At 44.7% G+C, this 17817-nt stretch overlaps 1 protein-coding gene and 2 long non-coding RNA genes across 4 annotated transcripts in view; 1 reads left to right on the forward strand and 2 right to left on the reverse strand.

The window, feature by feature from the left end:
- Positions 1-17817, reverse strand: part of LOC148685804 (uncharacterized) — a 55264-nt gene that overhangs the window by 26321 nt on the left and 11126 nt on the right. The gene's annotated exons all lie outside the window — the stretch shown is intronic.
- On the forward strand, positions 951-7059 carry LOC148685806 (uncharacterized). The gene is made up of 2 exons (XR_015949942.1): positions 951-4593; positions 4631-7059. It is a non-coding gene; the product is annotated as an uncharacterized LOC148685806 (long non-coding RNA).
- Positions 10008-10990, reverse strand: LOC148685807 (maestro heat-like repeat-containing protein family member 7). The gene is made up of 3 exons (XM_088669343.1): positions 10803-10990; positions 10545-10662; positions 10008-10437 (listed from the first exon to the last, which is right to left on the reverse strand). The coding sequence occupies exons 1-3, from the start codon at positions 10988-10990 to the stop codon at positions 10249-10251; spliced, it is 495 nt and encodes a 164-aa protein (XP_088525469.1). The 3' UTR covers positions 10008-10248.

The raw sequence follows: 17817 nt of genomic DNA on the forward strand, positions 1-17817 counted from the left end.
CTTGAAGCTGGCAGGAAGAACGGCTAAGTGTTCCTGCACAACAACAACAACAACAACAACAACAACAACAACAACAACAACAAGGCACTACCGTCTCCTCCTCTCCAATCTCACCCAAGTCGGTTTACAACGACAGTTGGTTCCGGAAGTCTCTTCATCAACGGAAGCGAGCTTTCCCATGGAAAGTCATGGAAAGTGGATTCATCCGTTGCAGACGATGAAAGCCCCCCCCCCAAAGCAGCAGTTTAACCCCCCAGGGTGGGCTTACCTTTCTACAGTTGGGGGTCAAGGGCTTTTCGGCAGCCTCATCTTTGTTGCTTCACAGCTCTTTCTCTTCGCTAGGTAAGTGTTCCTGACCAAACTTTGGGGCTGGGAAGCTCCCTGCTGGGCATCCTGTGGGGCAGTTGTGGAGGCCTCTGGTCATCCCCCCCCCCCAGTCCAGCTGGCGAGGGGGCATTTCTTGAATTCCTCCAGTCTTTGCCTTGAAGCTTTTTAAAGGCTGCAGCACCGGAGGCCTTTGGATCACTCTGAGAAGGCCCGGGCTTGGATCGGGGCCTCCGCAAAGGTCTGGATCGAAGCCCCGGCCTCCACCAAGCCATCCGAGGCTCCCGGAAGTAAGTAACCTGAGGTGTTTGAGGCCTAGGGAGGCCTCCGCCAAGGCCCAGAGCGAAGCCCCGGCCTCTGCTAAGCCATCCGAGGCCTTCTCAGAGCGACCCGAGGGCCTCCGGTGCTGCAGCGCAGCCACAGAGCCTCGGATGGCTTCGCGGAGGCCGGGGTTTCGCTCTGGGCCTTGGCGGAGGCCTCCCTAGGCCTCAAACACCTCAGGTTACTTACTTCCGGGGTAGGATTGTATCTAGCTCTCTGTCAAGGAAGGGATGCTTGAGAGTGCAGGGCAGTATCTTGCAAATAAATCTCCAAAGCCAGTGCTCCTGCATAACTGAGCTTATAGGGTGGCAATGACCAGGGCCAGAATAATCCTGGTCAGGCCACGCAGGAGAGCAAGAAGAACTCCATTTTGTATATTCAATTCTAAATCTCTCTGCCTCTGATAGAAAGCAAACAGGCACAGCATGTTTGCACATCTAATGCAAAGATCTAACCACACACAGCACTTCTAAGAAATTCTAGCATAAACCACAAGAGCAAGAGGATGCAGCCCACCGCAAATTCTAAGTAGAGCACAACCACAATTGTGCCTGTAAAATTCCACATAGACACGTGTATGAAAGTACCAGGTACATAACGCCACTTAGTGGAGTTAGGTAAATGACTTTGCATCTTGGGGTGCTCTCTCTTGATTGGTTGATGAAGTACTGCAGAAAGGCTGGCCTTCACTCTGTCAAAAAGGTATAAAAGCACTCTGTGTATGCCCATGGGTCGGGCAGAATGAGGAATGGTTTTTTTCCCTACTGCTCCATATTGTTTTGCCGACAAACCAATAATAAAATTGTTCAACTGCCTGAGATTTCGTCTGGTCAATTTGGGAAGCCAGTCATCCATATTACATTTCTGGTGACCTTACATTTCTGGTGCCGTGACTCGGATGAGGGCATTTCCCTGAACCAGAGGCAGTCCCCTTTTGCCCCACTGGACAGGGCGCAGATTCCTAACGGCGCCTCTGGTCTGGTGCACACCGGCAGACTTTTTCCGGAGGATCAGAGGTGGCCCTTGGGTTTCCATGCCCTGGACGAAGAGGCAAAAGGACCGAGGTTGGAAGGGAAGAACAGGAAAAGCTGGCTGGGGTAAGTAGAAAGGGAAAAGGTACCTTGAAGGGAATTGGCCCCCTTTAATGAGGGGAAGGGAGATCCTGATCACATCTCCAGCGTGTTGGTAGTACTCAGTTAATTAGAGGTCAACTGGGAAAACCAGGCGCTTTGGGTAAGAGGCAAAGGGAGGAGGACAATGTGTATGTTAGTAGTCAGTAGGGAGGAGGTTTCCTGACAAACAGATACTTAGGAAACAAGGAAAAACTGGGAGGTAGAGTGTGGTAAAGTGTCCAATGCATGGTATGTGTGGCAAAGTTTGCAGTGTGTGTTGTGAATGAGGGGATACTTTACAGGGCCATAAATGGGAGGAGTATGGTAAAGAGGAGGGAAAAATGTGATTTCCCTAGAATTCATGATAGATAAATTCAGAATGTCATAAAAGAAATTTAATTTACAAGTCCTGCCAACAACAAGTTCAGAGAAAAATGGTGGCACAAACCAGTATCCCCCCCCCCAGAGAGAAGAAAGGCATTTTGAGAAAGAAGATGAAGAGAAAGGCAGTGGTTAAACAGCAACAAATAATGGCTCAAGGACCAGTGAGGAACCAGAAGGGGTTCAAAGGTCACTGGTGAAGGTCAGTTGCTAGGACGGAGATGTCTCGGTCAATGTAAAAGAGGAAGGAAGAGTGTTCGGAGAAAGATGGGACAAGGGGGTCCCAGCAGAAGAGAGTTCGTCGGTTTGGCAGGCATGGCAAGGAGCCATGGTCAAGGTGACTTAAGAGTTACCTGCATCTGGACTTTGTTATAAACATAGGCACCCAGTATTCTGTTTTTAAATATCCTTGAAACAGCCCCAAAAAGCCAAAAGAAGCATCAGACTGATTTTATGCCTAAAAGGGCTGTACAAACAGACAGCGGAGGATTGGTTCAGAAAAATCATCTCTGCAACCTTTAAAATGCTATTCACCACACTAGAAATGAGGCTACCGCCGCACAGGATACTGACAAAATGCCAGTAACGGTGCTCAGAAAATGTTTTCATATGCTTCAGCTGGCTTCAAAAGAAAAGAAAAGGAAAAAATCATGTACTTAAGTAGTTCACAACGCAAGAGACAATAGATTTTATTTGAACAATTAACATCTTTTCCCCAAGTCCTGTTGGAACTGTGCAGACTTTAGTTTTTGGGGAAACTTACAAGAATGGGGAAAAAGAGACATTTGAGTCCTTCTAAAAGCAAACTACGTTTAAAGGGTTTAACCCTCCTACCTGCAACCCCATTTCATATGTTTTTGTGACAGCAACATGTTGGAAAATTTGTAGAACTGCATATTTTAATGAAATGAATGTCTGTCAACTAAAGAATTCAGGATAAGGTAGAAGGAAGTTATACTGAATGGAGATTTGTGTGTAAAGACATTGTCTGTTTGAATCTAACACTACCATTGGAAGACAGGCTGCGAAAAATCTCAAGCAGTCTCTCAAACCTCCGGCAGAGATGTGTGGCGTAACCCCCCTTATTTGGTTACACAAGCGATTCTGCATGATTTGTATTTGCACAACTTGCTTTCTCCTGCAACCTGCACTTAGAGACTGTGGCTGTGCCTGGCTGGTGTTGTCATTTCGGACATTCTATTGTGTGACATTGTGTGACCAAGACCGTTGCTGTGAAAGTAGGGAGAAAAAGATGTTATGCTTTGGAGGTCCACGTTTCAGCTTACAAAAACACTACTGCTCTAAATGCTTTGAGTTTAAAAAATTTTATGTCTCACGGAAACAGCCCGTTGCTACAAAGCAGCTGTAAGTTTTTTCTTCTTCTAGAAACCACAAGACTTTGCATAATTTGAAAAACAGGCTTCAGTATCCTAGCAGAACTCAGCCGTCGGCAGCTGGATGGGAGGCAAATACGGATTTAAAGGACCCCTCCTTAACCCTGCACATGCATGAAGTTCTGTGGAAGGAAAGAGAAACCACGGGGAGATCCTGAAAGATGGACCAGACGTGGAATCCTGTTGCAAGCCTTGTGAAATTCGGCAAAGACTGCTGTAAGGCACTGCTGCTATATCCCAGAGATGACTTCTCAACTAACTGCTGCTACATCCCAGAGATGACTTCTGTGTGCCAGACACACCTCAATGTCCAATACGTGGGACGCACTACCTCGGAGAGTTTGGTGGTGGACTTACCAGCAAGAAGTTTTAAAACAGCAGCGGCAGCTACAAGGACAATCTCTCCCCCCCCCCTTCCTTTGTTTTTTATCTACAGGAAATCACTCGAGCGAACAGCGTGTAGCCTTGCGGAGCCTGACACGATGGTTCCAGCCTGACGCTAGCGAGTCCCTGAGTGAATCCTTGAAGGAAGGGAGACGAGACCCTCTTCATTCCTAGGTGGTGAGGTATCCATTCCATCCGGTGAAAGTGCCTGAGATGACCCCCTGGATCCACACCCTGCTGTACCTAATCAGGAGTGGGTACCCAGCGCACGGTGCACCAGTTTCCCCTTGCAGCGTCTGACCGGCAAAAGACGCCCAGCGCATGGGAAACCGAAGAAGCCCCTGCTGTGACACTCCGGACGCTGTCACTCGACGCACGGGTTGAGGAATGTCCATCTTATGCAGCACCAAACATCAAGGAGACAAGGAGACGCAGTAAATCTTAGACCCTTATATATGTATGTATGTATGTATGTATGTATGTATGTATGTATGTATGTATATATGTATATTTGTATGGGAGGCATCAATTGAGTGGGACCCACAGTAGAAGTCTACCTGCCCCAAAGCAGTATCCTTAATTTGGAAGGAAGGGCAGTGTACCTGCCTCACTTGAGCGAACAGACCCAAAACAGTTTCAGAAATTGAACCATGGGGTGGGTTCCAGCAACTCCCTAGGTCATACAGATATGGGAGGGTTCCAGCAACTCCCTAGGTGATACAGGGCTATAGCTGGGTTGGGGATGTAACTGGAAGAGCTGGCCAGGTGCACCCCTCAGTTCTGGCTTTGGAAATGATGGTAGCCCACTGATGTCTAATGTAAGCCTCTCCTGATTCTGGCAAACTGGAACAATAGCCATTCTTTCTGTAGCCAAATGCTCAGCTAGGACAAACCTCCAATTGTTATATATATATATATTCCTGGCCTTTAGAACTGTGTAGGAACTTTTGAAACCCACTGATTTGCATTGAAGCCCAGTACTGAGCTGAGAGAGAACTGTGTATTTTCCTGCTGACATAAAGTTTTGGAAACAGTGGCTAAAGCCCCTTGGCTTTTAGATTTCCAGCAACTATAGTATCCTAGTATCTCTGAAGACTAGTGTGGCCATTATAGATTCATGGCCCACCTGAGAGAAAGAACCCTTTGTTGCCAAAAGTCTGTATTGTGATTTTTTTGTTGTGCCTCAAATGGAAATGCAATGTAGTAGAAAGTGGCACTTGTGCTTCGACAAAAATGATGTTTGTATAATGCAAATATGTGTTCCCAGTTAGGTCTAACATGAAGGCTAAAAACTTCAACAGAAAATGCTTAGGAGTTATGGAAATAGATTAATCAAAAGCTGAACCAGGCTTAAATTCAGCAAGCATTTTTACTCTGGTTTATAGCATCAAGCTGAAGCAGAAAAAAAAAACTTTCATGGTTATTTTACACTGACAGTTCTGCAGACTGAATGCCTTAATCTACAGGCTCTCAGAGTTTGTGTATAGTCCTATGAATTAGCTGATGGTGTCTGTCCTAACAGTGAATTATTATTCCCCCCTTAGGAAAGATTTCCAACCCCATGTGTATGTGTGGTAGCACTTTTAAGAAACTGTTTAGTAGTGCACGTTATTCATTTGTTTTAGAAACACTAGCTTGTATACCTTAAGTTAAGAAGTTTCAAAATGAAGGTCTGAAATGTGCCAGGTAACAAAATGTAGGTCTGTTTGTGAAATATTTTGCTATTTGATTTAAGAAAGTAATGCACTAATGTCTTTAATGACTGCTAGTTCCTAGCACCTTCTTAGTTCTGGTGACCCTAAGAAACATTTAACAGCCTTGGTCAGGTATTTTAACTGTTCAGTAGAAAAGGCAGCCCCCGCCCCGAAGTTATCTATCTGCCTTGCACTATTTCCCTGGAAGTCAAAAACCTAACATTTGAGCAAGCTTCCAGTTAACCTTCTTCTGCCCTACATTACTTCTTTGAAGTCCCTCAATAAAGCATGAGGTTTTGGCCAGACTCTCAGGACTAGATGTAGCTGGCCAGGTAGCCCTTCTGAACTCCTCCTGCTGTGTGTACATCAATCAGGATCAACGCGTGGTGACCGATATTGGACGGATCAGGGAACTAGCATCTGTATACAACTAGAGTACAAGTGTTGAGAGTGATGTTAAAAACATTAAGAAGCAGGCTGATCTGTACCACAAGGTTAGCCTAGACGGTGAAGGTCTGCCCAGTGTATGGAGTTAGATTAGTTCTTGGCTCCCAGGTTGGTCATAGTTAAAAGAGATTCTGCTCATAATATCAATTTTCTTTCTTATTGTCTTAGCCCTATGCAGAACCTTGGTCTGTAAAAAAGCTTCTGGTGACCCTTCTGAGACAAGCTGAGTAACAAGCTGGGGAAAGTCAGCAGAAGCTTCCTCACTTACTTTGCTCTCTGTTGCCCATCCTTTGGCCTAACATTGGAGCATGGGAAGCTGCTGGCTCCTCTGTAGAATCATAGAGTTGGAAGAGACCACAAGGGCCATCCAGTCCAACCCCCTACCAAGCAGGAAACACCAGGAAACACTGTAATGCGATGGGTCAATCAAATGGAGATGCAGAAACACACCTGTTCTTCATCTCCATATTGAAGAGGAGGGAATATAGGGTGGCAATGACCAGGGCCAGAATAATCCTGGTCAGGCCACGCAGGAGAGCAAGAAGAACTCCATTTTGTATATTCAATTCTAAATCTCTCTGCCTCTGATAGAAAGCAAACAGGCACAGCATGTTTGCACATCTAATGCAAAGATCTAACCACACACAGCACTTCTAAGAAATTCTAGCATAAACCACAAGAGCAAGAGGATGCAGCCCACCGCAAATTCTAAGTAGAGCACAACCACAATTGTGCCTGTAAAATTCCACATAGACACGTGTATGAAAGTACCAGGTACATAACGCCACTTAGTGGAGTTAGGTAAATGACTTTGCATCTTGGGGTGCTCTCTCTTGATTGGTTGATGAAGTACTGCAGAAAGGCTGGCCTTCACTCTGTCAAAAAGGTATAAAAGCACTCTGTGTATGCCCATGGGTCGGGCAGAATGAGGAATGGTTTTTTTCCCTACTGCTCCATATTGTTTTGCCGACAAACCAATAATAAAATTGTTCAACTGCCTGAGATTTCGTCTGGTCAATTTGGGAAGCCAATCATCCATATTACATTTCTGGTGACCTTACAAGCTGGCAGGAAACAACCCAGATACAAATTGTGCAAAACAAGAGGGCTTCATTTGCCTTTCTTTCTTTTTAGCCAACCCCAGAATCCAGATTTGCTCTTGCGGATTTCATTCCACCCTCCCTGCAGGCCTTATCTGCTCTTCCCTGTTCTTATGACAGGTAGGTAGCCGTGTTGGTCTGCCGTAGTCAAAACAAAATAAAAAAATTCCTTCCAGTAGCACCTTAGAGACCAACTAAGTTTCTCATTGGTATACCTGTAACTAGAACTATGGAAGGCACCACATTGAGCCACATGAAATGGAAGTCCATCAATCTCACCAAGAAACTTGCACAGGTACAGACTGACATCTTCTTTCTGACTAAATGCGAGAACCTGGACACTATACCCAAGGGTCTTAGAATTAAGAACCCTCTACAATCCACTCATCCTACTGAATATGCAAGGAAACTATGCCACACTTTCTCCAAGAAGCTGCTCAAACATCTGATCGGCGTTCTGTACTCTAAACAGAAGATAATGAAGGAGGAATTCTTGGTACTGGACATCTCTCATCAGAAATTAACCAGCCTGGCAAGAGTTCTACAAGGAAAAACAAACCATTTACACTGAAAAAACAGAAAAACTAGAAACTCTCTAACCTTTCCAACCTACAGGCTACTAATCAAAACAACAAGATCAACAATATTGTCAATCTCTCGCAGCAAACACTCAGCTCAGCTGAGGAATCCGTCCTTTCACGTGCCCTACCAAATCCCCACACATGATTCAGTTCTGTGGGGATTTGGAAGCATTTTTTCCGCCGTTTATGGCTTAAGGAGTACATTCAACACACACAAGAACAAGACAAAGTAGAACAAACAACATCCCCACAACACAACATCTCTCAACCTTCTGGGGAACAACCACAACCCTCCCAACACATTAATTAACAGAACATTGACCACTAACTACCACTGAAAAAATGTTACACAAAAAAGGACTCCACGTGGACCCCTCCTGATGGACACAATACCACACTAGATCTGTACATCGATTGCTTCCGCCACAGAAGTCAAACGGATGTGACCAGTAAACACCATCGCTTACATCAAAATCTGAACCATGCTGAAAAGAGAGCCATAGATGATGTCAGGAACAACCCGGACATTACAATTAAAGGAGACGGACAAGGGTGGAGATGTCGTCAACATGAACAAAACTGATTACATCCAGGAGGCTCACAGACAACTTTCCAATACCGCCTTTTACATGAAATTGGACTCAGACCCCACACAAGCATACAAAAAAAGAACTGAACAAGATTGTTAAGGAGCTACCCCCACACATCCAAGAACAGATCCTCACAAACACACCAGCGGAACCCGGACCAGGAACTTTCTATCTTCTACCTAAAAGACACAAACCAGGAAATCCAGGACGCCCCATCATCTCAGGTATTGGCACTATTACAGTGGGTGTTTCTGGCTATATGGACTCTGTTCTGAAACCATGCGCTATCAGTGCTCCCAGCTACGTACGTGACAGCACAGGTTTTCTGAGGAATACCAATGAGAAACTTAGTTGGTCTCTAAGGTGCTACGGGAAGGATTTTTTTTTTTATTATGTTCTTATGAAACACTGATAGAGAAGAGTGGTAAATTGTGGGATTCGTTCCCCATAGAGGTGTGTCGTATGCATAGCTGTCAAATTCTCCCATTTTTAAAAGGGAAATTCCCTTATGCTGAATAGGCTTCCTCGCAAGAAAAGGGAAAACTTGACAGCTATGGTCGCATGCTGAAGGTGCACCTCTTTACCCCAGCCTGTGACGCCTGAGATATGTCTTTTCAGGATGCAGCCTTTCAGGATTCCTGCCTTTGCAATTTGTTTCAACTGATTGCAATTCTGAATTTTAAATTGCTGTGAGCCACCCCAGGACCTGCTGGAGAAGTGCAACTAATACATTGAATTGCACCCAATTGCACCCACTCGACCTCTTTGATTGGTGGAATTGGCACTATTTCAGGCACCACATAATACCTGCTCTGCATTTGTAAGAACATTTAGTGTGTCAGCACCTAATAATAATAATAATAATAATAATAATAATAATAATAATAATAATGTATTAATACCCCGCCAATCTGGCTGGGTTTCCCCAGCCACTCTGGGCGGCTTCCAACAGACATTAAAATACAATCATCTATTAAACATTAAAAGCTTCCCTAAACTTTGGAACTCCCTGCCTATTGAGTTCAAACTGGCACCTTCACTGTACAGTGGTACCTCAGGTTACAGACGCTTCAGGTTACAGACGCTTTGTTAAAGTCTGAGAAAGTAAGGCAGCTTTGGAGAAGCAATTAGTAGGCTGGCAAGCAGCCAAATTGGCTGGACTCCGTGGCTAAAGTTTGCCTAGCAACTGAGAGGCCTACCAACAGGCTATGATTGGATGAAAGTTCCCTGAGAAGCAGCATGATACTGCAAGGCCGTTGTTGGGGAGTTTTGAGAGAGAGTGGAGATAGTTGGTGTGTGTTAGATGAGAGAGCTGTGTATGGAAACTTTGCTTTTGGTTTTGCTCTGCTGTATATAATAAAAGCAACTGGAACTCAAGTCACTGTTCCTGAAGTTCTGTTCCTGGACCAGTGCAAAGGTCTGCACAGTCTTGCAGGGTGTCCTCTGCGGGAGGATCGGCGTAAGATCCACCAATACGTTTCAGGTTACAGACTCCGCTAACCCAGAAATAGTACCTCGAGTTAAGAACTTTGCTTCAGGATGAGAACAGAAATCGCACAGTGGCGGTGCGGTAACAGAGGGAGGCCCCATTAGCTAAAGTGGTACCTTAGGGTAAGAACAGTTTCAGGTTAAGAACGGACCTCCAGAATGAATTAAGTTCTTTTTTTTTAAAAAAATAATAATTTTTATTCATTTTATAATTAAACACAACTGACAGCACATAATACAAACATAACACCAACCCAAAACAACATAAAGAATAAAAACTAAAAAACTAAAATGCAATAATCATTTTCCTTTAACATTTTAAAAGGAGACCTCCTCGAACTCCCCCTATCTGCGGTTCATTTCTGCTCATCTTTAGCAATTTCTACTTCTTAATTTTAAATTCTTCCCATTTCCATTCTCTCAATATAGCAACTAGATGCGCCAGTGGATCAAGACGCAAAGAGGGGCCTGGGATGATACTCGGTGCCCTCGAACCTCTTCTGCTCTTTCAAGGATGATACAGATCTGCAGGCTGAGTGCCAGCAAGGGCCTGGGGAAGTTCTCCTCCAGCAGACCTGAAGCCTCGGGTAATGTGAGGATCTGGCACAAAGCGTTGGTAGCCTGGAGGGACAAAGACAGGAGAACGGCATTCAGCAGAGGTCATCTTCAGATCAAGATCTCCCAACTCTCTATGCAGGAAGCAACATAGAAACTGAATGGTTTCCTACCGCTGTTGGAATATGTGTATTGGAGTCCTTCTCCATGATCCTCCTCAGCAGAGGTTTTACGAGTTGACTGCTGGCATATCGGTTCCTAAGCACAGCTCCCCAGATCGCTGCAGCTCTTCTGCAATTTTTAAAAAGAGATTTTTAAATTCAGCTCTCCCCATTTCCACCTCACAAAAACTTTGCACATTGGCAAAGCAATCTCCCCTAATTCCTATATCTTATTTCCCCGTAACACACTCATCTCTTAGAGATCCTTACTCATCGCACTCCATTGAGCAGTCCAGCAAGGTGTGCATCACTGGGCTGAGACGCTTTGCGGTGAGGTTGACCACTGCCGTAAGTGTTTCCTCTTTAGTGTGGGAGTCTGAAATCCCAGGGAGCTGATGGTAAATTTCCTTGACAATCATGGCCATCCCAGCAGCTTTGTAACTGAAACATTTCACCATCGGTGATACCTCCAAAATGCCCAACCAGTTCTTTCATGGCCTGCACAGTGGTCCTTAGTCAAGTGAAGGAATTAAGAATATTGTATTTATTTTTCCATTTAAAAAATTTGCATACTGCCCTTCCCCCTTCACCATGGAGCAGTCCAACAGGCAGTCTACAACGGGGATCAGCCGCTTCGCAGCGAGGTTGGCTATAGCTGCAAGAGCCTCTTCTTTTGTGCGGGCGCCTGAGATGTTTGGGAGATGATTGTAGATCTCTTTGACAATCATGGGCAGCTGGAAGAAGATAAAAGAAGACCAGGATGAGAAAGTGAGGTGGACCTGAAAGAAAACAAGGGATTTTGGAGAAATGATATAAAAAAGATGTTCAAAGTGATTATACACCCTCCCCAAAGAAAAACAAACAAACTGTGACTACAGCAGCTAGGATTCTCTATGCACAGAAATGGAAAAACAAAAAGGTTCCCAGCAGAAAAGAATGGGTAAGCAAAGAATAGATCAGCAAAGGTGGCAGCTAAAATAACAGAACTTCACCATGACTGTTTTATGTTTAATGGAAGGCTTTTTAGGACTATTTGAAGACATATTACAATATCACAAATTCGCGAGCAGGATTTGAACTATGAGCAACAGATATAATGAGAGACTATTTAATTTTTGCTATGATACAAAAGGGTGAAGTTAGGGAGTTGTGGCCCCATTAGCTAAAGTGGTTTCTTAGGGTAAGAACAGTTTCAGGTTAAGAACGGACCTCCAGAACGAATTAAGTTCTTTACCAGAGGTAGCACTGTACTCTTTTGGGCACCTGCTAAGAACATTCTTGTTTAGACATGCCTACCCAGATATTTGGGACGCGGGTGGCACTGTGGGTTAAACCACAGAGCCTAGGGCTTGCCGATCAAAAGGTCGGTGGTTCGAATCCCCGCGACGGGGTGAGCTCCCGTTGCTCGGTCCCAGCTCCTGCCAACCTAGCAGTTCGAAAGCATGTCAAAGCGCAAGTAGATAAATAGGTACTGCTACAGCGGGAAGGTAAACGGTGTTTCCGTGCGCTGCTCTGGTTCGGCAGAAGTGGCTTTGTCATGCTGGCCACATGACCTGGAAGCTATACGCCGGCTCCCTCGGCCAATAACACAAGATGAGCACCGCAACCCCAGAGTCGGTCACGACTGGACCTAATGGTCAGGGGTCCCTTTACCTTTACCTTTACCCAGATGTTTAGAAAGCTGGTGCAAATGTTAATCTGGTTTTAGTCTACTGTATTGTTATTTTAATTTTTCAAAAGTCTCAAATTATTGTTGTTAGTTTTTCTAATCGATATTTTCTTATCTTTTCTTTTCAGCCGCTTTGAAGTTTGTTTTATTACAACCAACAGCACATACATTTTCTGAAATAAGTCATAAGTTTATCCCCATTTCCCAGAAAGCAGGCCTGGAGGGGGGGGGGCTGCTCTTCTTGCCTCACCTGCCAGTCCTTTTCACCTTCTTATCTTGCCAGAAGACGGATGCCTTTGAAAAAGTTTTCTTCACTCGCCAGCATATCCCAGCAGCTCTTCAGCTCTTCAAACATTTCCGCATCAGTGACAGCTCCAAAACGCCCAACCAGTTGTTTCAGGGTCTGCACTGTGGTCCTGAGTCAAGTGAAGGAACCAAGAATATTGTACTATTTATTTTTCCATTTTAAAAATTTGCATACTGCCCTTCACCCGTAGATCTCAGGGCAGTTCACAACATACAAATACAAAAGAAGAAGCACAAAATAAATAAGAAAAACATGAACAAACCAAACCAATAACCCCTCTCCCTCTCACAGACACAGTTGAAAGGGCGTAGGATGTTAATCTGCCAATGGCCAAACTGAATGGTTTCCTACCGCTATTGGAGTTTGTGCATTTGAGTCTTTATCCATTATCCTCCTCACGATGGGTTGGATCCAGAGTTCCATGTGGAGCTTACTTATGGAATAGGGCACACTCAGGTCTCAGTTCGTGCCCCCCCCCCCAATCAGCCACAATACCCCACTGAAGGGAAAAGGAGGAATTGGGGGGGGGGGAATTCTCCACTTCTATTCACAGAAGTCCTCAGTAGATCCAACCCCGTTCCATCATGGAAAGGTCTGCTTCCACTTGCAGAAACGTACCTTAGATTCAACTAATAGAATATCTTTTCAAGATCGAGACTAGTGGTTTAACAATGTCAACATGCAGCTAAAAATTTTACTTGAGTGTACATATTCAAAACAACACTATCCGTAACAACACTACCTCAAGAAGAGAGGGCACAGGAAGAGACGGCTTGTGCGCTAGGTCTTAGAAGCATCGGAATCGGATTCGCACAGCCCCTGTTGGAGCATAAAAAAGTGCATCTTTTATTATGTATTCATTCATCTTCTATAAAAAATATAGTCCATACACTATATGTATGGCCACCTCTCTGGAGCTTGCTCGCTTGCTCAAGGGCCGCTGGCTGCGCGCTCACCCGCTGATTGGGCAAAGGGGCGCTTCTTCCAGAAACTGGCCCCTCTCCATGGGCGGAAGGGGAGCTGGCGCCCCGCTCCGGGTGCAAGGGGCGCCAGGCCAGCCGAGCAGAGCTGCTTTGTGCTTGCGACGACGGAGCGCAGCCGTTGAGGCCCTTACTCATCGCACTCCACAGAGCTGTCCAGCAAGGTGTTGATTACTGGGCTCAGGCGCTTTGCGGCAAGGTTCACCACTGCCCTAAGAGTGTCCTCCTTGGTGCGGGAGTCCAGGATCCTTGGGAGCTGGTCGTAAATCTCCCTGACGATCATGGGCAGCTGGAAGAAGATAAAAGAAGACCAGGATGAGAAAGTGTGGTGGACCTGAAAGAAAACAAGGGATTTTGGAGAAATGATATATGACAAGATTAAAAAAGATGTTCAAAGTGATTATACCCCCTCCCCAAAGAAAAACAAACATAACAAAACTGAAGCTTTTGGGGTTATAGGGTCAGAAGTTCCAAAAAAGATGGTTAAGTTATTTGTGTATGTAACTACAGCAGCTAGGATTCTCTATGCACAGAAATGGAAAAACAAAAAAGTTCCCAGCAGAAAAGAATGGGTAAGCAAAGAATAGATCAGCAAAGCTGGCAGCTAAAATAACAGAACTTCACCATGACTATTTGATGTTTAATGGAAGCCTTTTTAGGACTATTTGTAGAAATATTACAATATGACGAATTCGTGAGCAGGATTTGAACTATGAGCAACGGAAATAATGAGAGATTATTGGTTTTTTGCTATGATACAGAAGAGTGAAGTTAGGGTGGCAGCAGTGTGTTAGAAGAAAAATAAAACACCATGAAAAATGGGATGGAAAGTAGGAGGGTGGGGAGGGAGGAAAATTTATTGGTGGTTGTTTTTTGGAAGCCGAACTGCAGCAGAATGGAAACGAGCCACAGCGAGCCACAGCCACGGAAACCGATGCCTTTTTCCTTCCCAGAAACAAGCTAATTCTACATCCGAAGAGAAAGTTTAATTTATAGGAAATCTGCTCCCCCCTGCCTCCGTTTTGAGCCTTACATCTTCCATCTCCATGCCACGCTCCTCAATGAAGGACCTCAGCAGCATGCCTGCAGCCTGAGAGATGGCTCTGTCTTCAACCGTCAGGTTTTGAATCACCTTCAATACAACTTCACTGACTTGGCTGGGCGTCAGGTGCTCCCCAAAGGCCTGGCACAAAGAAGAAAGAAGAGGGAGTTTTCTTCTGCTCCACATCTGACCACTTTTCAGTAGACCAAGGGCGCCTTCACAAACAAAGTGACCTATCTATCCACTCTGCCTTGCAGAGGGTTGAACTAGAGTGGGGATTTGAACAGGCTTCCTCAACCTTGGCACAGGAAGAGTCGGCTTGTGCGCTAGGTGGAAGTTTCTGAATCGGAATCAGATTCGCACAGCCCCTGTGGGAGCATAAAAAAGTGCATCTTTTATTATGTATTCATAATTAAATTGGTACAATTAAATTGGTACAATTAAATAAAAAATGTGTAAATGCTTAAGAACATTAGACAGTTAAATTGCAAGGAATAAAGAAACCCTTAGAAACATCAGAATAGTGAATACTGCTCATAAGTATAGGGCAGAGTTGCACAATTTAGTAGTATGAATGGTTGTTTAAATATCCATGCAATGCTACTACCCCCTCTTCCAACCTACCCATTATTTAACTCTTCTTTACTGCTAAACAAGCAGTTATGAGGAATATTAGCTCCATTTGTATGTCTTAGAATAGGGATGTTTTTAGACTCCAAATCCCATTTTTAATTGCTGATGGTGATGGGATCGGAAGTTTAGTAACATCTGGAGAGCTTCAGGTTCATCACTGACATAAACCACACTTACTGTGTGCAAGCGAATTGTGCTTGTTTCACTACTCCTGGTTCACGGGGACCACACTCAGTAAACTAAGAACAAACCTTGGCTACTGATTGTCTATGAATTGACTACAGAAAATGTCCCTATTTTCACCCGAGGAATGTTGGAGAGTATGAGTGCCCCTGGCAAAGTGTTTCCGACACTCACGGCAAAATAGAATGCCATTCCGACCGCCGTCTCTTTCCTGTCTTGGCGACGTAGGTGTTTCCGCGCCTCTCTGAAGATGTTTTTGTAATTTTTGGGGGAAGATGCCGCCAAAGTCCTGTAACATCAAAATAAGAGACAAAGGATGCACAAGCTTGAAGCTGGCAGGAAGAACCGCTAAGTGTTCCTGCACAACAACAACAACAACAACATTACTTGCACCCCGCCTACCTGATTGGGTTGCCCCAGTCACTACCCTCTGCTTCTCTCCAATTTCACCCAAGTTGTATCCCAATATCGAGCTCTCTGTCAAGGAAGGGATGCGAAACTCGCCGGCAAAACTCCCCCCCCCAGTCCGTCGTGCATTTACAAGAGCTCAAGCGGCTCCCTCTGAGGATTCCCTTTCCCTTCTGGGCCGGCGGGATACCTGCCTTCCTCGCTCAGCTGCTGCCTGTTTCATCACTTTATAACCATTTAATTTTTTGCGTCTGGGGGGCAGGCAGCTGCCCCACCTGCCCCATGCTGGGTACGCCCATGAGCAGGAGCGCCTCTTTCCCCGTTTCCGACACGGCAAAATAAAATGCCATTCCGATGGCTGTCTCTTTCCTGTCTTGGCGACGTATGTATTTTCGTGCCTCTCTGAAGATGCTTTTATAATTTTTTTTGGAAGATGCCGCCAAAGTCCTGTAACATCAAAATAAGAGACAAAGGATGCACAAGCCTGAAGCTGGCAGGAAGAACTGAAAAATGGGATGGAAAGTAGGAGGGTGGGGAGGGAGGAAAATTTATTGGTGGTTGTTTTTTTGGAAGCCGAACTGCAGCAGAATGGAAACAGAGGCGCGAGCCACAGCCAATGAAGGACCTCAGCAGCACGCCTTTAGTAAATTATATAAAATAATAATAATCTGAAATTGCAGCGTCACTCACATCAAAATCCAGATGTTGAGACACATATTTTATTAGGAAGCTGGTGGCCTTCACTGCTCTTTGGCACTCGTATATATTCGGCGAGTAAATCCAGCCATATGTGTGCTGTGGGAGAGAAATAATCATCAATAGACTTAGAAATGAATTGGCTCCTGGTTTGTTTTTGTTTTATTGTGTATTTTGTGTTCTCATTTTGTATTTTCATGTTGTGAACTGCCCTGCGATCTGCCATTTGTGTGTTTGTGTGTGTGATAATTACAATAATACAACATCCACCTCAGCCCAGCCTTAGCCATGGAATGCAGACAGCATCCTTAGACCAAGCCCAGCCATTCATGCACCAACCTGGGTGTTGCCCACAGGGAATGATGAATGGCAGTTGACCCTTTGGGGTTTCAGACAGAGAGTCTTTTATATAAAATAATAATAATCCGAAATTGCAGCGTCACTCACATCGAAATCCAGGTGTTCCGCCACATATTTTATTAGGAAGCTGGTGGACTTCACGGCTCCTTGGCGCTCATAGATGGTTGTGGAGTAAATAGCCATATGTGCGCTGTGGGAGAGAAATAACCATCATCACAGGTTAATCTGGGTTTGCAAATTCACAAAGCTTCGGTTACTGCCTGGATCAATCATGCCGGGACCATAGAGGGGACATTTAACTCCAAATTGCAAAAAGGGGTTGTTTTGAAAAAGAGAATGTTTGCTGCAATTTGTTCTACTTCATTATTATTATTATTATTATTATTATTATTATTATTATTATTATTATTATTATATACCTTCTTTGACAAGGACTGGAGGCAGCTTACAAACAAAATAAGAACTAAAGATATAGAAAAAAGCCATTAAAACACATTAAACATTAATAGAATTAGAAATTAATTGGCTCTTGGTTTGTTTTTGTTTTATTGTGTATTTTGTGTTCTCATTTTGTATTTTCATGTTGTGAACTGCCCTGCGATCTGCCATTTGTGTGTTTGTATGTGTGATAATTACAATAATGCAACGTCCACCTCAGCCCAGCCATAGCCATGGAATGCAGGCCGCATCCTTAGCCCAAGCCCAGCCATTCATGCACCAACCTTGGTGTTGCCCACAGGGAATGATGAATGGCAGCTGGTCCTTTGGGGTTTCAGACAGAGAGTCTTTTCCCAGCCCCACCTGGAGATGCTGAGGATTGAACCTGGGACCTTGAGCATCCAAAACAGATGCTCTGCCCCTGAGCCACGGCCTTTCCCCTCATGCCATCAGCAGAGGACATACGGTATCTTTGAATGTGTGCCTTGCACAAGCATTCCTAGCAGAACAGAGGCCCAGTTCACCATCAGCATCCACAACCAGTGAGTTGGCCACAGCTGCCCCCCCCC

Source organism: Zootoca vivipara, chromosome 5 (assembly GCF_965207765.1).
Source record: "Zootoca vivipara chromosome 5, rZooViv2.hap1.1, whole genome shotgun sequence".
NCBI classification, from domain to species: domain Eukaryota; kingdom Metazoa; phylum Chordata; class Lepidosauria; order Squamata; family Lacertidae; genus Zootoca; species Zootoca vivipara.